We start from the raw sequence: 18,274 nt of genomic DNA on the forward strand, positions 1-18,274 counted from the left end.
AGGCTGTGGCCATCCACTTTTGCTGGAAAAGTTCTGCACTTGAGAGCAGAGCCCCTAGGTTCCCATTCAGTCTTCCTTTGTCCTTAAATTATACTGGGCAAGTCAATTGAATTCTCTGGGCTTCACCTTTCAAAGGAAGGAGTTGGCTTGGATGGGATTTGCGAGTGCCTCCCTGCTCTGACATTCTCTCCTCACTAATCTAAGTGGACTTATTTTGTCTCTACTCATTTTTAGCAGACATTTCTCCAGTATTGCCATAACATATATCACAGCTCTCTGACACTGAACTTATCATTTATAATGCAATGATATTCTCCATTCCTTTTATAAGAATGAGGAGACTCATACTAATGCCACATGATTGTAGAATTTAAAGAGACAACCCATGTGAGAGTGGTTAGCCTTGGCTATGGGACAGGGCAGGTGCCAATAAATCTTTATTTTCTCCCTTTATTTGGAAAATTATTTCTTAAATATCAAGATCCAGTGTAAATATTAACTTTATTTGTGAAGCTTTTTGCAACACTGCTATGTGCTCCTAGTCAGAACCTAACAAAGCATGTTATATTCATGTCTATTATAACACTGATGCATTTGATAATATTTTATGGTAACTATTACCTATATATCAGTCACTCCAAAAGGTTTTAAACTCCTCTTAGTCAGGTGTCATACATTGTTAGTCTTTAAAAGTTTAGCACTAACACAGGACCTTGCACATACAGAAATACAGAATGGATAAGTGAATGAATGACTTCAGGTTGGTAGGAGAAGTGAGAAAAAGCCTCTCCTCTCCCAAAACACTTTTGGTACCTGCCAAATGATAGTTGGAATCTCTTTAATAAAAAGTCACACAGAGTATTTGATTTCACCATTTAAAAAATAAAGTTTGGGGTCTAGTCCCGTGGCCAAGTGGTTAAAGTTCTTCATGCTCTGTGTCAGTGTCCTGGGTTTGTGGGTTCAGGTCCCAGGCGTAGACCTACTCAATCACTAGCCATGCTGTGGTGGTGTCCCACATACAAAATAGAGTAAGATTGGCACAGACAATAGCTCAGAGTGAATCTTCCTCAGCAAAAATAAATAAATAAATAAAAATAAAGTTTGCAAATCTTGTGTCACAGGAGCAGGTAACTTAGTGTCCATTTTGGGAAATGCTCCACTGTATCACTCAGAAACTTCTAGTGTCTCTACCAACCAACTAAGCCAATTCAGCCTTCCCAGTTCACTAATAACTCAAATTGTCTCAGAGTCTTTCCTCATCTATAGCTCATAATTTAGGTAGAAAAAGCATGAAGATTTTCCTGATCAGCTAATTACTTCTTTTGATAAAAAAAGTATCTAGACAAGAGCTGAACAAAAGAAATCGGACTTAATCCCCAAATTAGAGCCACATATACAACTTCCAATTTTCTAGTAGTCATGTTAAAAAAGAAAAAGGTGAATATAATATATTTTACTTAACAATGCATTCAAGTTGTCATTTCTCCATGGAATCAACATTAAAAAATCTCAAGATATTTTAAATTCTTTTTTCCATACTCAGTCCTTGAAATCCAGTGTTCATTTTTTACTTATAACACATCTTAATTCAGACTAGTCACATTTAAAGTACTTAATAGCCACATGTGGCTAGTGGCTATTTTAACTGTGTAAATCTAGATTGTACCCAATTCTAGTTGTGGTCAAAAGTCAAAGAAAAACAAGTTTTCTGCTCAATATCTTATCACCAGGAGACCCAATGCTTCCCTAAATTAGTTAATTTCAGTTATATGAGCACTCTAGAGGCGGTTTGCTCTCTGATGGCTTAACTTTCTTGGCAACTCATTGCATGATGTCTCCAAAACTTGTATCTTTTCAACAAAGCAGATACTTTCAACTTGACATTTCGTAAACTCGCCATGACTCCCTCTAAAAGACTATTCTGAAGGTCTGAAGGCCTAAGATGTTTGATGATACCTTTTAGCTATAGCTGAAAAGACATTAGCAAAATCATGGATTAAAGTTATGCTTCTTTCTCTGAAAGAACTGTTCCTTTGAGAAAATCCTTTATTTTAATTACAAGTGATTGGGGTATAAAGCTGGTGGACATTGCTTGTCTTTCATAATGATATTTAAGTTCTTAACATCACATTAAAAACTCATCTCACTCCATCAGTGATAAGTACCCTCTGCTACATCCATGGTCAAGGATACATTTATGGAAAAAAAGCACCTTTTTTAATGTGGCCCTTTTAAAGGCATCTATCTTTCTGAAACATTTGACAATTTTTAAAGCAATGTTGGATGAAGGCACAATATATATACATATGTTTGTTCCTAAGTGTTTTAGTACAATTGTGTACTAAATCTGACTGTTAGCTTTGATTCCTATATGTTTTAATTAAAAAGAAAACACTCAGTCAGAAAATATTCAGAACTACAGAATGTTGCCATTCCCTGGCCAAGCTCTTCAACTGTGTCCAGTTTGATAAACGAGCTTTGGAATCTGTTTTTAAAGCCTTCTTGAAAGCAATTTGCTTACTTACCTACATTGATCAATAGCTCTTGTGGGTTTGGAAATATTAGCTAACTTCTAAACATTAGCTACCATTTCCCAGTTGCTCAGGAAAAGCATCATGGAGAACATGCCACAAGTTTTGTAGAAAACTGCTTCCTTGAAACTCCCAACTGGGAGGAAACTCCTGAAATTTGTTGAAACACTTATTACATTTCCATGATAGTTTACTAGTGCTAATAATTTGAAATGATTTCTGATCAATTTGGGGCAGTAGCCAGACAGTGTCATTTTCCTTTTGGTTGACCACTTATTTTAAGGATACTTAATATTTTGAGGCATCTGTGGAAACAGTCTTAGACTAAGAACTAGACAACTTGGACCCTTGCCCAATTCTATAGTTAGCCAGCTAATTCTCTGAGCTTCAGTTTACTTATCTATGAAATGATGTATCTGGAATAAATTACTCCTGCATCTCTAACCAGTTTACATTTTGTACCTTAATTATAATTCTCAATCAATGGGGAAAGAAAACATTTTAATGATGTTCTCAGTACTCCTCAGACCAGACTTCTATCTCTTCTTTACCCTTAGCTATTGAAAGGGCTTGGATTAAGTAGAAAACACAGAAGCCATCAGAGACTCTTCTCACCGTTCGCCATTAAGTGTGACAAACTATCTGCATCTTCACTCATATTTGTCTTGCTCTCTCTTTTTTTTTTTTTACAGTAGACAAAGATAAAACTCATCAACATGAAACCTCCCACTGTAGCTCTAAATTCAATCACCCTTCACCTACTCAAAGACTTTCTCTCCCTTTCTACTCCATTATTCATATCAGCATGCAGAAGTGTTCCAAAATCTCCCTTAAAACCAAAAACCTTCCTTGACTCCAAATACTTTTACATCAATCGCTCTCTTTCCCTTCACCATCAAGCTTCTACACTTATTATTTCCATATTCTTACTTCCCATTCTCTCTTTAGAGACTTCAGACTGGCTTCAGTAAGCGAGACTACAAGCAGCCTTCAAACTGACTTATACTCCCGTTGTTTTTGTTCAACTGCTTTTACTAAGGTAAGCAATGACCTCCACATTTCAGTCCTCATCTTACAGGGAAGCTCCCTCCTTCGGACTTCTCTGACACCATACTCTCCTGGTCTTCAGCATATTTCCCTAGTCACAACTTCTCAGTCTATTTTTTCTACCTCCTCATCATTATCCAGCTTTTGGATATTCTAGCAACTAAAGGCTTTGTTTCGGGTAGTTTTAACCAGTCATGTGGCTTTAAATACTTTTTATTTATGGACTACTCACACATTTGGGTTTCCACACAGTCCTATCTTCTAAACTCTAGACCCATCTAACAGTCCACAGCATCTCTCCATTTGGCTATCTCACAGGCACCTCTAATTTAACAGATCACAAATAAATTCATGATCTCTCTCCACCCTATACCACACACACACACACACACACACACGATTTTTCCTTTTCTAATAGTCTGATTTTCGAAAGAGTAAATGGGAACACTACCTTACCATTTGCTGGATCCCAAAATCTAAGAGTCATTCTTAATACTTTACAATGGCATCTAATCAAACATGATCTTTTCGACTCTTTGTCTCAAATATTGGTGCTTCTTTTATTTTTACCACCTCCACTCTCATCCAAGTAACCATCGTATCATACATCCCAGTAGCCTCTTAACTAGACTTGTGACTTCTTAACCTGTCTACCTCCAACATGTTTTCTAAACTGCAGCCCCAAATGAGCTTTTTCTTTCTTTCTTTCTTTTTTTTTTTGAGGAAGATTAGCCCTGAGCTAACTACTGTCAGTCCTCCTCTTTTTGCTGAGGAAGGCTGGCCCTGAGCTAACATTCATGCCCATCTTCCTCTACTTTATATGTGGGACGCCTACCACAGCATGGCGTGCCAACCAGTGCCATGTCCACACCCAGGATCCGAACCAGCGAACCCCTAGCTGCCGAGAAGTGGAACATGGGAATTTAACTGCTGCGCCACCCAGCCGGCCCCGCAGATGAGCTTTTTTAAAGGCGAATATAATCTTTCCACTTTCCTGCTTAAAATCTTTCAATGAATCCTATTATAATTAGGGAAAAATCAAAATATTGTAGCATTTGTATAAAGCCTTAAGTGATTTTTACCTCTTTTTGCCTCTTACCTCAACTAGCACCTTCTGCCTCCTCCTCCTCACTTGCGATACTCCAGTCACCCTGGCCTTATTTCAGTTTCTCAAACACACTAAACTTTTCCTATCTCTAGGTCTTAACCCATGCTGTCCACTCTGCTTGGAACAATGCTCTTCCTCCTCTTCCTCTGGATAATGCCTCATTGTTGTCAGAAAATATTGCTTCCTTAGAGATCCTTTTACTGATTTCCCCCATTATTAATAAAAGTTATCTTATATTCTTCATAAGCCTGTGTTCCTGCTTAACATGTCACAACCTGTAATTGTTAATTTAAGCCTTATTTTTTCATTTTCTACATATTTTTTAAATTAAGCTTCAGATGAGGGGGGGATCATGACTATTTGTTCACTGCTAGATCCTCAGAACCTAACTCAGAGAATAGAATGTCACAGCTGTGGAATCAATATTTGTTGAATAAATCTTATAGGAAAGAGAACTGAGGAGAGTGAACAACAGGCTCATGAGAATGGGAAAAGAAACCTGACTCCTCTGACTTTCCATAGCTCTTTCTCCACATTGTGCTGTCATTCTTCTTCTTGACTCCTCCCAACCCAATGCAGATAATGGAGCTCAGATCCATCAAGTGTCATTGCCATTGACTTCCGCATTGATTTGGCCCCATCTCCATAAGCCTAAGCCCTGGGGATCCCGGGCCCTGAGTTGTGCTACCTCACAACCCAGGTCCTTGAGCTTTCCCTACCTTTATTAGATGTACAGATCTCCTCAATGGCCTTTGCTTTCCCTTCTCCCAGTTCTCATGCATTTTTGCATAGTGTTCATCTTTAAAAGAAGCCACTTTTCCACTTTCCTATTTATATTTCTTTCTTTTCTTAGTCCATGGAAAACCCTGCTAATTATGCAGTGTTCTTTTTTCCCTTAAGCTCTAACTAATTTCTTATTTTCCACCCGAGAACAAAGCACTGAAATAAAATAAGGCACTTAGATCCATATACTATTGTTCTTCTATTCTAGAAAATTTCAAAACCAGTTCAACTGAAAAAGGGTAAATGTACATCTTTGTAGCAGAGCTATTATCTCTCACAAATATAATCAACTTCACAGAAAAATAAAATACAAGAGTATAAAATGTACAACACATATGTTGATGTGATAAGCACTCCTCCATTAGCGCCATTTTGGTGACTTAGCAGACAGCATGGGATAAGAGGCAACCACAGAAAAGAAAGAAATTAAAGCAAAAGCACTCAAAGGAGACATGGAAAGAAAACCCCACAGTGGTCAATGGGGTGGAAGTAGGGAGAGAAATCTTTTCAGAGACTCTAAAGTAACTGAAAGAAACCAACAATACGCAAGAATGAATTTCAGAAGAAATTGTCAGACATAGCATATAGTTGATTGGCCTGCCAAACTCTTCTAAATGAATCGAAGTCCCAAAAATCTTAGAAACTTCCCACTGATCTGGACCCAAAGCCTTCAGAGTAGAGAAAAACTCAGCCTTGATTCTTAGAATGTCATTCGTTCACATCTCTCCCTCGGTGTTCACATAATGCACTCATTCTTGTATTTAGTGCATTATGCATTGTGCTCTGATCCAATTCTATTTTGTGTTCATTTTTCTTTTTCAAAAATAATCTGTCAAATATTTTCAGTGTGCTAAGTAAGTAAGGCTTTTTGATGTTACAGATGTTTCTACTCTAAAAGTAGGAAGAAATTTGTAACTAAACTCACAATTTTGGGGTAAGAGGGACTTTGAAGTTGCAGTTTATTTAAGTGTCAATTGTCCAAATAAATCTTAGATATAGTCATTTTTCATGTTAGTCCTTAAAATGAAACAAAGTAAAACTGTCTCAGATAACAGTAACAAAACCAGAAGAGTTTATCTCCTCTGTCCAAATTTTTGTTATTTTAGCCAAATACAATAAATAAATAAATTTTAAACTTCAAACTTATACAAATATTTAAGAATGGTTAATTTGGAGGGAAGCGAAGGAAGATGCAGTCAATATTGAGCATCCAGGTATTGATAATGTCAATAACATTTCATTTATTAAGGTAGCTTAAACTTTTTATAGACGTTGTACAAGACCTCTGTATGAGATATTTCATAATAACAATTTGATAAGTATTTTTGTACGACTTAAGGAAGTTTTACCTTAATGTGCGTTATCCCAACTTGCATGATTTTTTTTTTTTTTGAGGAAGATTAGCCCTGAGCCAACTACTGCCAGTCCTCCTCTTTTTGCTGAGGAAGACTGGCCCTGAGCTAACATCCATGCCCATCTTCCTCTACTTTATATGTGGGACGCCTACCACAGCATGGCCCACCAAGCGGTGCCATGTCTGCACCAGGGATCTGAACCGGTGAACCCCTGGCCGCGGAGAAGCAGAATGTGTGAATTTAACCCCTGCGCCACGGGCGGCCCCCTGTTTATATTCTTTTCTTTAAGATTCTCTCATGATATATATATGTAAAATTAACTTAGATGCTGTAATATATTTTGGCAACATTCAAATATAATGCTCACAACTTGATACATGTGTGAAATATAGCAGAGTTTAAAATGTAGAAGATGGGTTTGGTAAAGAGGAGAGAAAAAAAAAGCACTCCCTTGGGTACATGCCAGCTTTGACTCTATGATTTGTGACCTGTCCTTATCCTCACAGAGTTGAAAATAGCCAGTGATCCCAGGGGACTAGAAGATAGAAGTTATGTTCTTCCCAAGAATTGTCAACACCACAAGTGAATGTCCATCCAACATGCCTGGCGGTTTCCGAAAGCCAATCAGTTAGGAGATAAGCTGTAGCTGATAGAGGGTCACAAAAGTTGTGAACTTGCCCCCAAATCAGGGCACTGGCAGCCTAAATGCAGCTAACATTGCATATCAGTGACAATTATCAACTTCCTCCTAGGAATTTCTTCTCTCTCCATCTCCCCTGTGCATGTGTATGACTCCATGCATGCATGTGTGCACACATCCACAACCACATATGCATTCTTTCTTCAGGTGATTTAGGTTTTTATCCTACTCCTGTTACTGATTTCACTTTCTGATCTCGAATCACTGAATCCTAAATCCTCTAAGCGAAGAAACTCATCTGCTGGGATAGATGGTATTACAAAAGCAGTTGGAATTCTTACTTAATGTAGTGTATCATAAACATAAGCTGCCATTGCTGTTCTTATTAAGTCATCATTATTATCGTTATTATTTTAATTCCTCAGAGTAATCCATGTAGGAAAATAATTGGCAGAAAACAAGTAGAAAATTAGCTAGGAATTTCAATAGCTCAGCCAAAAATAATGAGAAAAATCAAACACACGTCTCTATTTAGTAGAACAAACAAAATTATACCTCTTTATCCGAATATTGACCTAGCACTGAATCACAACTGAATATTACTGTCCAAAATAGGTTATGAAAAGTCCACATTTTCTAAGAGAGGGTATTTGACCTAAATATTACCAAGCCTTCAGTCCAAGATCAATTTCATCAATGGTCTTACAATAAGCTCCTCTTCAGAAATGTATGAAAATAAAAAGTCTGTAACACACAAGGAGAATTCACATACAGAAAATGGATTTTCCAGAAATATGGAAAAAGCATACCATCGTGGTGGGTCAGTCATAGTTATTGAATACCTAAGATAAGTCAAACCCTTTAAAAAGTATTACATTTAATTTGTAGAACAACCCCATGAGATAGGTAATAGTCTTACTATTTTACAGATGAGTTAGCTGGTTTCTCAGTGAGATAATGTAACTCACTTAAACTTAAACTAGAAAACACCAGAGCCAGAATTTGAACTGAAGTCTTAATACCTCCAAAACCTATTTTCATTTCTTTGTGTCAGGTTGATACTTCCAATTAAATAACTGAGCTCTTATCTTAGTATGTCAGGCAGCTGTAAGAATAATTGAACAAAAGGAACTTAGGATCTTACAAACCCACCATCAACAGGAAAGTCACTTGAAGTTGGGGTTAGGTTTGTTGTGGTAGATTTACGCTTCCTTCAAGTCCCAAGATTTCACTCAACTCTTTCTTTTGATCAAGGATACGCATCTTGGAAGCAAGGGCTGATGTTTTGCTTTGAAATTGAGCAGGCATGCCTGGCCCAAGTGGCTTGGCCTCATGATCCTCAGGTTTTACCCTGCAGAGCTCATCAAGCTTAGTTGGAAATCAAAAGCAGCCTAGTCTCGCCATTCTTTCAGGACCCTTTTAAAGCTGGTCCCATCCGATTTGGATGAGGTTGATCTTCACTTACCAGTTTTTATGTGAGCACATCTTTGCTCTAACAAGTTCAGTCTCCTCAATCTCCCCAAAACTCTCCACTTTATTATCCCTTCCATGAGTTTACACATGTTAATAGTTTTGCTTAGCACAACTTCTTCTCTCCTCTGTCCACTGGAAACCTTCCCAATCTCCCAGGCCTGGATAAAATTCTTCCTCTATGAAGAAGTCACCCTTGACACCTCAATGTTACCTCTCATCTTGAACTATGTTTAAATATGTTGTCTCGTGTCTTCCTGATTTGCTCTCGATCATTTGAGATGCATACTTTAGCTTTATTTTTTAAGGCTAGACTTAAGCTTTAGGGGTAGGAAAAATTTAGTCTAATATCTCACCCTCTTCTGAGAACATGGGGGTTGTGCTTGTTAACCTGTTGACTATGACTATGTCTTCTAGGAAACGGATACGAACAGTGATTGGGACCTGGCATTTATGCCATCCTGCCTGAGTCATATATTCTGGGGTGGGAGCAAATAATAAAAGTAGTAAGTAATAGTAAAAAGTAATAAAGGTAATAATAAAAGTTAGTAAACGACTTTTTCATGAAAGTTTCCCATGTTCCACGTAATGCAATAGAAAAAGTACAGATTTTAAATAAAGCCTACCTTGGCTTTAAATACAAACTCAGCTGATTGATTCAGTGAACTCCAGGCAGTTCTTTTTCCTATATAAACTTTATAAAATACTACATTATTCATAAAGTTGTTAAGATTTGAAATAATAATGTATATTAATGTATGTGAAAGCATTTGGACCATAATTAACTATTAATAAATGATATCTAGTATTATTTCTATAGGATAAATAGCTCAAGTCACCCTGTCTCCCAAGATGACCTATTTAACCACTAACACTTTCTTTTTTGCCTTGACCACATAATTTGTCCAGTATTTAATAATATATTACGAACTAATGGAACTTAGAATTGTTTCTCAGGAGTGTTAACACTGGTGCTAAAAATCATCAGCACTAATTAAGGTTATAAGATTCATTGTTGTAATGTAGATACTTCATTGCTGCATCTGTTAATAATGCAATGTGTAATAAACATTGCTTCAAAAGCTGTTTGGGTAGTTCTAGCAAAACCATACAAGTCTCCAAGATATTAAGTATCTTTATTAGGAGTATTAATTTGTACTTTTATTTTGAGTTTATGACAAGAACTTATATAGTTTTATGTGGTTTGCAAGGACTTGGTTTTGTGGCATAAATAGTAGTTACTGTACCCCACTCTCTGACTTGCCTAACTCTCTAATTGTCTAATTTTTCTGATTACTGAATATGTTTAAGATAGAGTTTCTACCATCTTCTCCACCTTGAAGACAAGAACAAAGAGAGGTATCTTACAGCAGCAACTGTTTTCCTATTCAGTTTTAAGCTGAATATTTACATGACCTCTCTAATGTTGATATTTTGGTACATTTTTGTAGTTGCTAATGTATATACCTGAATTAAATCAAAACCTATCTAGACACATACTATATGTGAAAAAAAAAAAAAGCTGAAGTAAACTGGAGTTAATGAAGGGTGTTGGAGAAATGTTGAGAACCAGGGCACTACTGGTGTGCTTTAGGTTCCAGGCAGTTAAGGAACAGCACAAGGGCAGGAGAAGAGAGGAGAAGCGAATGTTCACTGAACACTTACTCTGTGCCAGGCTTGGTACTGACAGACTTACAAGCATTGTCTTAGCTGCACAACTGCGTGAGATAGGTACCGGCATTTCTCTCCTTGACTTAGTGAAGAAAGATAAGTTATCCAGTGCCACAGTTATATTGAGATGTATCAATCCAATCTGTCATTCGATTTGAATAAAGTATATGTAGATTAGATCTGCATTCATGAGAAGGACTGCATGGCTTTGTACATCATAGAGAAAAGTAGTCACATGGTTTCTTCTCTCACTCTCCTAGAAATATGCTCAGTGAGAGTCTTTATATGCTATCATCTAATTATTCTAGCATTGTCTATTTTGCATGTCGAAAAAAACCTCTGTCTGTAGAGTGGCTACCTGGTAATTTGACAAAATTACTAATACAATAAAGTAAAATATTTTTATCAACTCTGGGATTAGATATTTAAGTATAGAAAAATCAATTGAAGGAATATTATGTATATTATATTATATATATATAATGCAGTAGTAAAATGAAATTTGGTTCACTTCATAACTGAATGGCCCAACATCATTTGAACATAAAATTTTGGGATTTTTCCCCTGTTGGTAAGTGTGCATGCACACATACACCAAAATCTATTCTAGTTTTTATTGAATTTTACAGACAGGCATTTCAGCTTGAATGACTGGGCTATGCCTCCTATCTACCAATAAAATTAAGTATTATGTGAGGACTAAGTGAATATACAAAAAAGTTAAATTGGCCATATTGGAAGCACATATTGGATGATCTGGCTAATGATTAAGCCAATCCAGACAACTAACGAATATTTTAGGCAAAAGCGTCCAAAAGAAGAGACTTGACTTATTCAGATCATGTTTATATCAAACAAGTTGTCAACAAATAAATTATTCTCTCTTATCCTCTAATCTTTCCATGGCAAAATCTTCAAGACCAGTTATACCCTTGGATAAAGCCAAATCCCAAAGCAGAATTTGTCATGGCCTCTGAATAGAAATTCCAACATACGCCGTTTATACGTGGATGAATTATGGACAAAAGAAAATCTCATTAGATAATGGCAAAACTCATCATTTTTCTTTCATCATACCATTATAAGTCAACACCAGAAATGGACATTATATTCATGATTATTTTAACACATGGTATGTTTTCTTGAATGATAACTGTATTTCCAAGTAGTTTAGCTTGTCTGACTTATCCAATTGCCAATTATCTAGTTGCCTAACCTGAGTAGATAACAAGTAGCACCTGAGAATGAGTGTGTGCGTCATAAGGAAAAGAGTCGTTACCTGGGCTTTATTATATCCAGAAACTTGATCGAAATTGATCTGTATGCTCAAACAATACTATTTATGCATGGAGAAATGTTCATGAGATTATCCACTAAATTTATAACAGTGGCTAATTTTGGTGAAGTGGTACGGAAAAGAACTTCAGTTTTGATCCTTTTTAAAAATCATTTGAAAGGAGAATTTGTTTAAGAATTAATGGTATAATTAAAATTAATTTTAAAATGGGGCACAAATGTACACTTGTAAATTTTTTTTGAGAATAGGAACAATGTTTTCATCTCATGCTAAAGGATATGAATCCCTTATGTTATGTATTTTGACTCTGGAGAAAAATGATATATTAGCTGATCAGAGACACACTAACTTCAAATTGTGGACATTTGAAGTAACTGTTTGAGGGGCTACTTTCACTTTATTGTTTTTTCATTTTTCATTAAATTAATTGGACAGATTCAAATATTAAAAATGATGCTTTAGAGGGGCTGTCCTGGTGGTTTAGTAGTTAAGTTCGTGTGCTCTGCTTTGGCAGCCTGGGGTTTGTGGGTTCGGATCCAAGGCATGGACCTATGTACTGCTCATCAAGCCATGCTGTGGCAGCATCCCACATACGAAATAGAGGAAGATTGGCAACAGATGTTAGCTCAGGGCCAATCTTCCTCACCAAAAATAAATAAATAAATAAATAAATCATCAGCTATCATCTATATACATCACCTCATTCGCGTTGCTGTGATATGGATCAGAATGTATAGTAGGTGAATTTCAACACAGTCTTACAATTGGCTGAGTTGTTACCATAGTGAATCAAGAGTTCACATAATAAATATATGCCTTAATCATACTACTATAAATTTCACGCACCCAAAGTATCTGACTTATTAAGCAGATAAAGTTATGATATACAAATCAAATATGCTCCAGAAAAATAAGCAATAATAATCACTCAAACTTTATATGATTTAGACAATAAAATTTTTGAATATTTTAAAAGACCATGTTTACATGTGGGGTAAAAGTTATTTTAATAAATTAAATTTATAGAATGACTATCAGATATAAATGGATAAAATTAGCATGGTATTTATCAAATACAACTCAGCATCAAGTGTTGTTCTGGACACCACCATTTGAATCTCTGGATATCCACGTGTCAATTTATAGCAACAAAATAAAATTCTCTTGGATCCAGGAATCTGTGTACTATTAAATACAGGCCATTCCCATTACAGATGATGCACTGGACACTGACTGTTTTGCAAAACAACTTAGAAACATAGCCCTGTCTATTTAACTCCCTGTCAATACATCTCACACATCAATTATATTTCATATAGCTATGTGCTTTCCAAAGCAGTTTACTCAATGGTTCATTCATTGTTATCTAACAGTAATGTCTTCCTTTACGCTTTCAATGAGGGGACTATGTCAGCTATAACAAAGAATCAAGAAGAAGCAAAAATCCTATAAAGGAATTTATAGCTTCCTTTCTCTATGAAATTATAGTTAAATGACTTTTTTTATTCTAATTGCCCACATTTCTTAGATCATAGGAATGTATCCTTTGCCTGATTATGAAATAGTGACTGGAAATAATCCATGTGAACACACATTTCATGGACTTTTAAGCCCTTTATCTAGTACTACTTTATTTTCAAAGCCACTTTTTTGAAATTTGTATATATGGGTCCAAATAATTGAAATAGTTGCCTGAATTCTTAGTGTATTTGACATAGATGAAAAAGTTATGATTTGGGGGTCTGTATATAAGAAGTAATCCCGTCATAGTACAGTTTTTATTTCCATTGACTTCTAAAATTTAATCAGAAATCCTGTAATAATGATATTGATATGTTAGGAAAAACTTGATGGAACCAATTAAAACACACTGTGATTATAGACTATGGTTATCCTGACAGGTTATAAAATCTCATCTACCATTCATAAATAATACAGATTTTTAATTCGTAAAATACCAGAGAGATTAACAACTCTTAATCTAGTTTTCCTCTGCATCTTTCTGGATTCTCTCTGGGAGGTAAAAATTGGTATTATTATTATTATTATTATTATTATTATTATTGAAAATAAGAGGAAATAAATCTTTGCCTGAGACTGGCACACAGCCTCCCATGATTTGGCCCCAACCACTCTTTGCATCCTTATCTCCCCCTCACCCACCTAAACCACAGAAAAATAGAAGAGCCTGCTCTTCTTGGAACACAACCTGTCCTGTCCCATGTCTTTGCCTTCATCCTTGCTCTCTGAAACGCTCTCCTTTCTCATATCTTTCACTGCCAGTCTGCGCACCCAGTATTAGCTGCCCACATTTATTCAGTGCTTACTACATGCCACACACTTTACTAAGAACATTACTTCATTTGTGTCTGCTAACTACTCTGTTTTATGGAGTATGAGGAAACTGGCTAATCACCCAGATAGCAAATGGCAGATCTGGGATTTGCACCCGGGTAGACTCCAAACTTCACACTGTGATATGCTACTTAACACTGTGATACATTAACTCCAAGTCCCAATAAACTTTCAAGATCAAGAGAAAAATGATAATTCTCCCATGGAAATTTCATTGACCACCCACCTCCCTCCTCTTTATCTGCCCCTGTATCTCTCCGAGGTCAAACTCTAATTCCTCTCTGCTGATAAATTTTGCAATGTACCCATCTTGTTTCCTCTGCTAGACATTCTGATTCCTCTGAAAAGTCTTTGTGTTAAATATGTGCTAAAAAGTAAAACGCCCTATACATGGTAAGCCCTCTATAAATATTGGTTATATGAATTCATCATTGACAGAATTGGGATAATTCAAACCGTATCACAAATGACCTCTGAAAAATAATTTAAAAATCAATTTAACAAGCCTATAATATGATAAACAATGATCACAACTGGGTATTTATTTCTTCATATATTTGATTATTTTAACTTTAGTTTATAAAAGTGACCAACTGTTTGGACTCTAGTTTCAAAGCCATTCATTCAATCACATGTATTTTTTTTTATTTTACTGAGTCAGACAATAGAATTCCAGACTATCGTTTGAGGATCCTAGGTAAATTTTGGCTACTCTAAAGAACCAGTTAAAATGGAAATAATTCTTTATGATAATGAGTGTACATATATGTATATATTTTTACTGTTTTATTTGCTCTTCACTGAACTGATTCAAAGTTTTCGTTTTCTGTACGTACACATATGTTGACTAATCTAGATAATAGTCTGAGAAAAGAGAAAAAAATCATTTATCTTTTTACATGATGTCAAGCAAATGTCATCTTTTTCTTAATTCTTGAAGAAAAACTGGATATTTTAATACTGTTTAGAGACAATCTAAGTTTGCTCATTCAATTTCTGGAATTTCAGAGGGAAAGTGATTTGAAGAGTATTTGAGGCTTCTCCCTCATAAGTCATCAAAAGATCACATTTTCTTCCTCTTGCTTTAAATGTTGACATTTCATTTTAACAATTGTCTGATAGAAATTTTAGTCTGACTATTTCTGTTTAAACAATAATAGCAATAATAATAACTGCAATTCTCAAAATAATTGCTACTACTATAAGATGTGAAATCATCAAATTTAAGATTTGCTTTTTAGCCTTCCATATTAAATTTAAAATACAGATTGATAAAAATTACATAATTAAGATAGAGGTAATTATTTGGAGATTGGTAGTAACTTATTATTGAATTCAGAACAAGGGTTCTTGGAGGATTTCAATGTTAGAATTGAACACCATTTTTCTTTTTTCTTCGAATTTCTGCAATTTAAAAACATTCGCCTCACTTTGAAAAATTAAAATATAAAAACTAATTTTCTAAAGCATAATTATACCAGTTTAAAGAATGCTAGAACTTTCCTCAAAAACGAACTACTTTGGAGTGATTTTTCTTGAACTCTTAAATGATCATTTTTTTCTCAGTGACTTAAAGCACAAGTAACTAACCCACGATTGTTAATTATACCTATTGATTATCAGCGACAGAATAATATCCTATTAAATTATCTTGGAATGTATAATCAAGCTAGAGACCCAGAGGGATATAGAAGCTATTTAACTTAAAGGAGAAGAAAATATGATTTTCACAATTAGGCCCACACTTGGAATAGTGCTGAGTTATTTTATTGATCCTTGGTGGAAGGAATGGGTCTCAAAGGCTTTCCTGGAGATTCGCCTAAACTAGATAAACAAGAATCTTCTTGGGTCTGCCATCTGACCCAGTGAAAATTATGACATTTTCTCCAAGCATTAGGTACTCTTCAAGCTGAGTTACTCTCCTATTAGACTGTTCTTACATATCATGCCATTTGTTGTTTAACTTATTGCCTAGAACTTACAAAAGAGTTTTTAGACATGAAGCATCAGAAACCTAGCAAGGGAACATTAAGAGCAATGTTTTCTGGGATAAAATGCTCCTTGCTCACTCATACCACATCTCTCTTTTTGTCTTATCTGTGTTGCCTTTGGTGTACTTGGGGTGCTGCTACCCAGATATAAATGTATAACTCTATTCTTGCTTGTTCCGGGTACAAGAAAATGATGTAACACTTTCATTTTGATTTTCCTTGTAAAAGAAACAAGAGGCTAAGTGAGCTTGCCCTTGACAGGTGTGACTCCCTAAGCGGCACCACTGGGCAGCATTTTGCAGATTCAGCCCCCTCCAACTTTAAACAAAGCCATTTAATTTGGTCTTAAGCCAAGGTAAGGAAAAAAACCCAACTAATAATTAAGAGAACAGCATAAAGAAGCATAGCCTGCCAACATGAACCCACACGCAAGCCAGAGGAGATTTATGATTTTCTTCCCCAGGGAAGGAGCGACTAACGCACGCACACTGACCATCACCGTAAAGAGGTAAAGAGAGAGTGAAATGGCTCAACGTACACACACCCCGCTCCATACCGGGGACGAGTCTCCGAGCTGCGGCTTGTGATCTCGGAGGGCCAGGCTGAAGCTGACCGCCCCCACGGCCACGCTGGACACCCCCAGCCCTATCTCCAGCACAGAGAGCACCAAGAGGCTCCCAATAATCTGGCCGCTGGTGCACATCCTTCCTCGGTCATCATTCCTTCCAGATCAGAGAGGGAAACCAACAATCCACCTTGTTTCTTCCACTATTCTCCTTACCCCTCTGCCCCCTACCAGACCCCAAAACTTTTCTTTCTTCACCAGCGAAGCATTATCCACAAGGACTGGATTTCCGGAACCGCAGACCTTCTTCCCTGACCGGACAAGAGGCAAAAGAGCCACTCTACACCCTGGCACGTTCATACAGGGATCGTAGAAGGATTTTTTTGGGTTCGGTGGTCGGAGTCCAGGAGAGGAGAGCACATCAGTAGAAGGGCTTTCAAGAGGGAGCCTGAAACCTTGGAGGAGCCAGGAAGCTCCGAGCCCGACTCGCAAGGCGCTGTCCAGAGTTCTGCCGCGTCCCGAGTCTCCGTAGGGAAACCCCGCTCCCTCCTCAGCCTTCCAGACCCTTTCAGGTTCCCCTTTCTTTCCTTGCCAAGGAGAAGAGCTTTGCTTCCCGGAGATCCAAAGCGGAACTGCCCCGAGCTTCCCTCTTACTCTGCCTCTCGTCTCCTTTCCTTTGTTTTCCTGATAACACAAAGTGCTTCTGCTAGTCCCTCGGTCCCCAGGCTGAGCGGGCGGATGATATTCAGCACCACGCTCCTCGCAGTTGCTGTGTCGCCAGAAAAAGCGACCTTGTCTGATGGCCTTTTTCCGTCTGGGTTTCTTCTCCCTCGTCGTCGTCCTCTTCCTCGCCCTCTCTCTTGATCTGATTCTCTCTCATTGCACTGACCTCATTGGGATTTAAGAGGTTGATGGAGGAGGGAAAAATCTTGATCTATTTGTGGGTCTAGAACCAATACTCCTGGCTGGCACTTGATCGGCTCCACCTCAGGACCCTAACCTTAGCAATGCAAGCGATCCCTAGCTCTGCATCTCCCCCACTCGTTCCCTTCTGCCCAGATGGGAGGGGAGGCAATGCCTACGTCAACGTGGGGCTCAGTCTGTGTAAAACTTTCTTCTGCGTGTACGCGGGGTGGGGTGGGGGCGCAGTGGGCAAAGGAAGGCAGACAGAAAGCAGGGGATGGAGAGAGGCCAGACTCCTAAATTCATTAAAACTCTGAAGGACCGTCACGAAGGAGCTCCTCTCTGTATAAGAGCTACACTGAAGCTTGCTCTTAGGAGCGTGTACTCCCTGCTGTCTCGACCTGTCAGCTTCCGTGTTGGAGGCAGGTGGGTGGGAAACGCAATTGACTGGGGCTGTAATTCTGTGGGGATGTGGTCGCAGTTCCTCCCCAGCCCGCAGACCGTTGCTCTCCCCTAGCTGCGCTGCTTGGCTGCTTCACGTTCTGGGATGCGTCGTCA

At 37.4% G+C, this 18,274-nt stretch overlaps 1 protein-coding gene across 5 annotated transcripts in view; it reads right to left on the reverse strand.

Annotated features, from left to right (window-relative positions):
• TMEM196 (transmembrane protein 196) overlaps positions 1-17,856 on the reverse strand; it is a 54,586-nt gene extending 36,730 nt beyond the window's left edge. The window contains exon 1 of one of the 5 annotated variants that reach the window (XM_014830637.3): positions 16,805-17,856. In XM_014830637.3, coding sequence (XP_014686123.1) covers positions 16,805-16,951 — 147 coding nt within the window. In that variant the 5' untranslated portion in view covers positions 16,952-17,856. Of the gene's footprint in view, positions 1-16,786 lie in introns of all 5 variants that reach the window. The other 4 variants (XM_070509929.1, XM_044766209.2, XM_070509919.1 and 1 more) reach the window with 4 other exon arrangements.
• Positions 17,857-18,274: the final 418 nt, after the last annotated feature.

Source organism: Equus asinus, chromosome 1 (genome assembly GCF_041296235.1).
Source record: "Equus asinus isolate D_3611 breed Donkey chromosome 1, EquAss-T2T_v2, whole genome shotgun sequence".
In the NCBI taxonomy this organism is placed as follows: domain Eukaryota; kingdom Metazoa; phylum Chordata; class Mammalia; order Perissodactyla; family Equidae; genus Equus; species Equus asinus.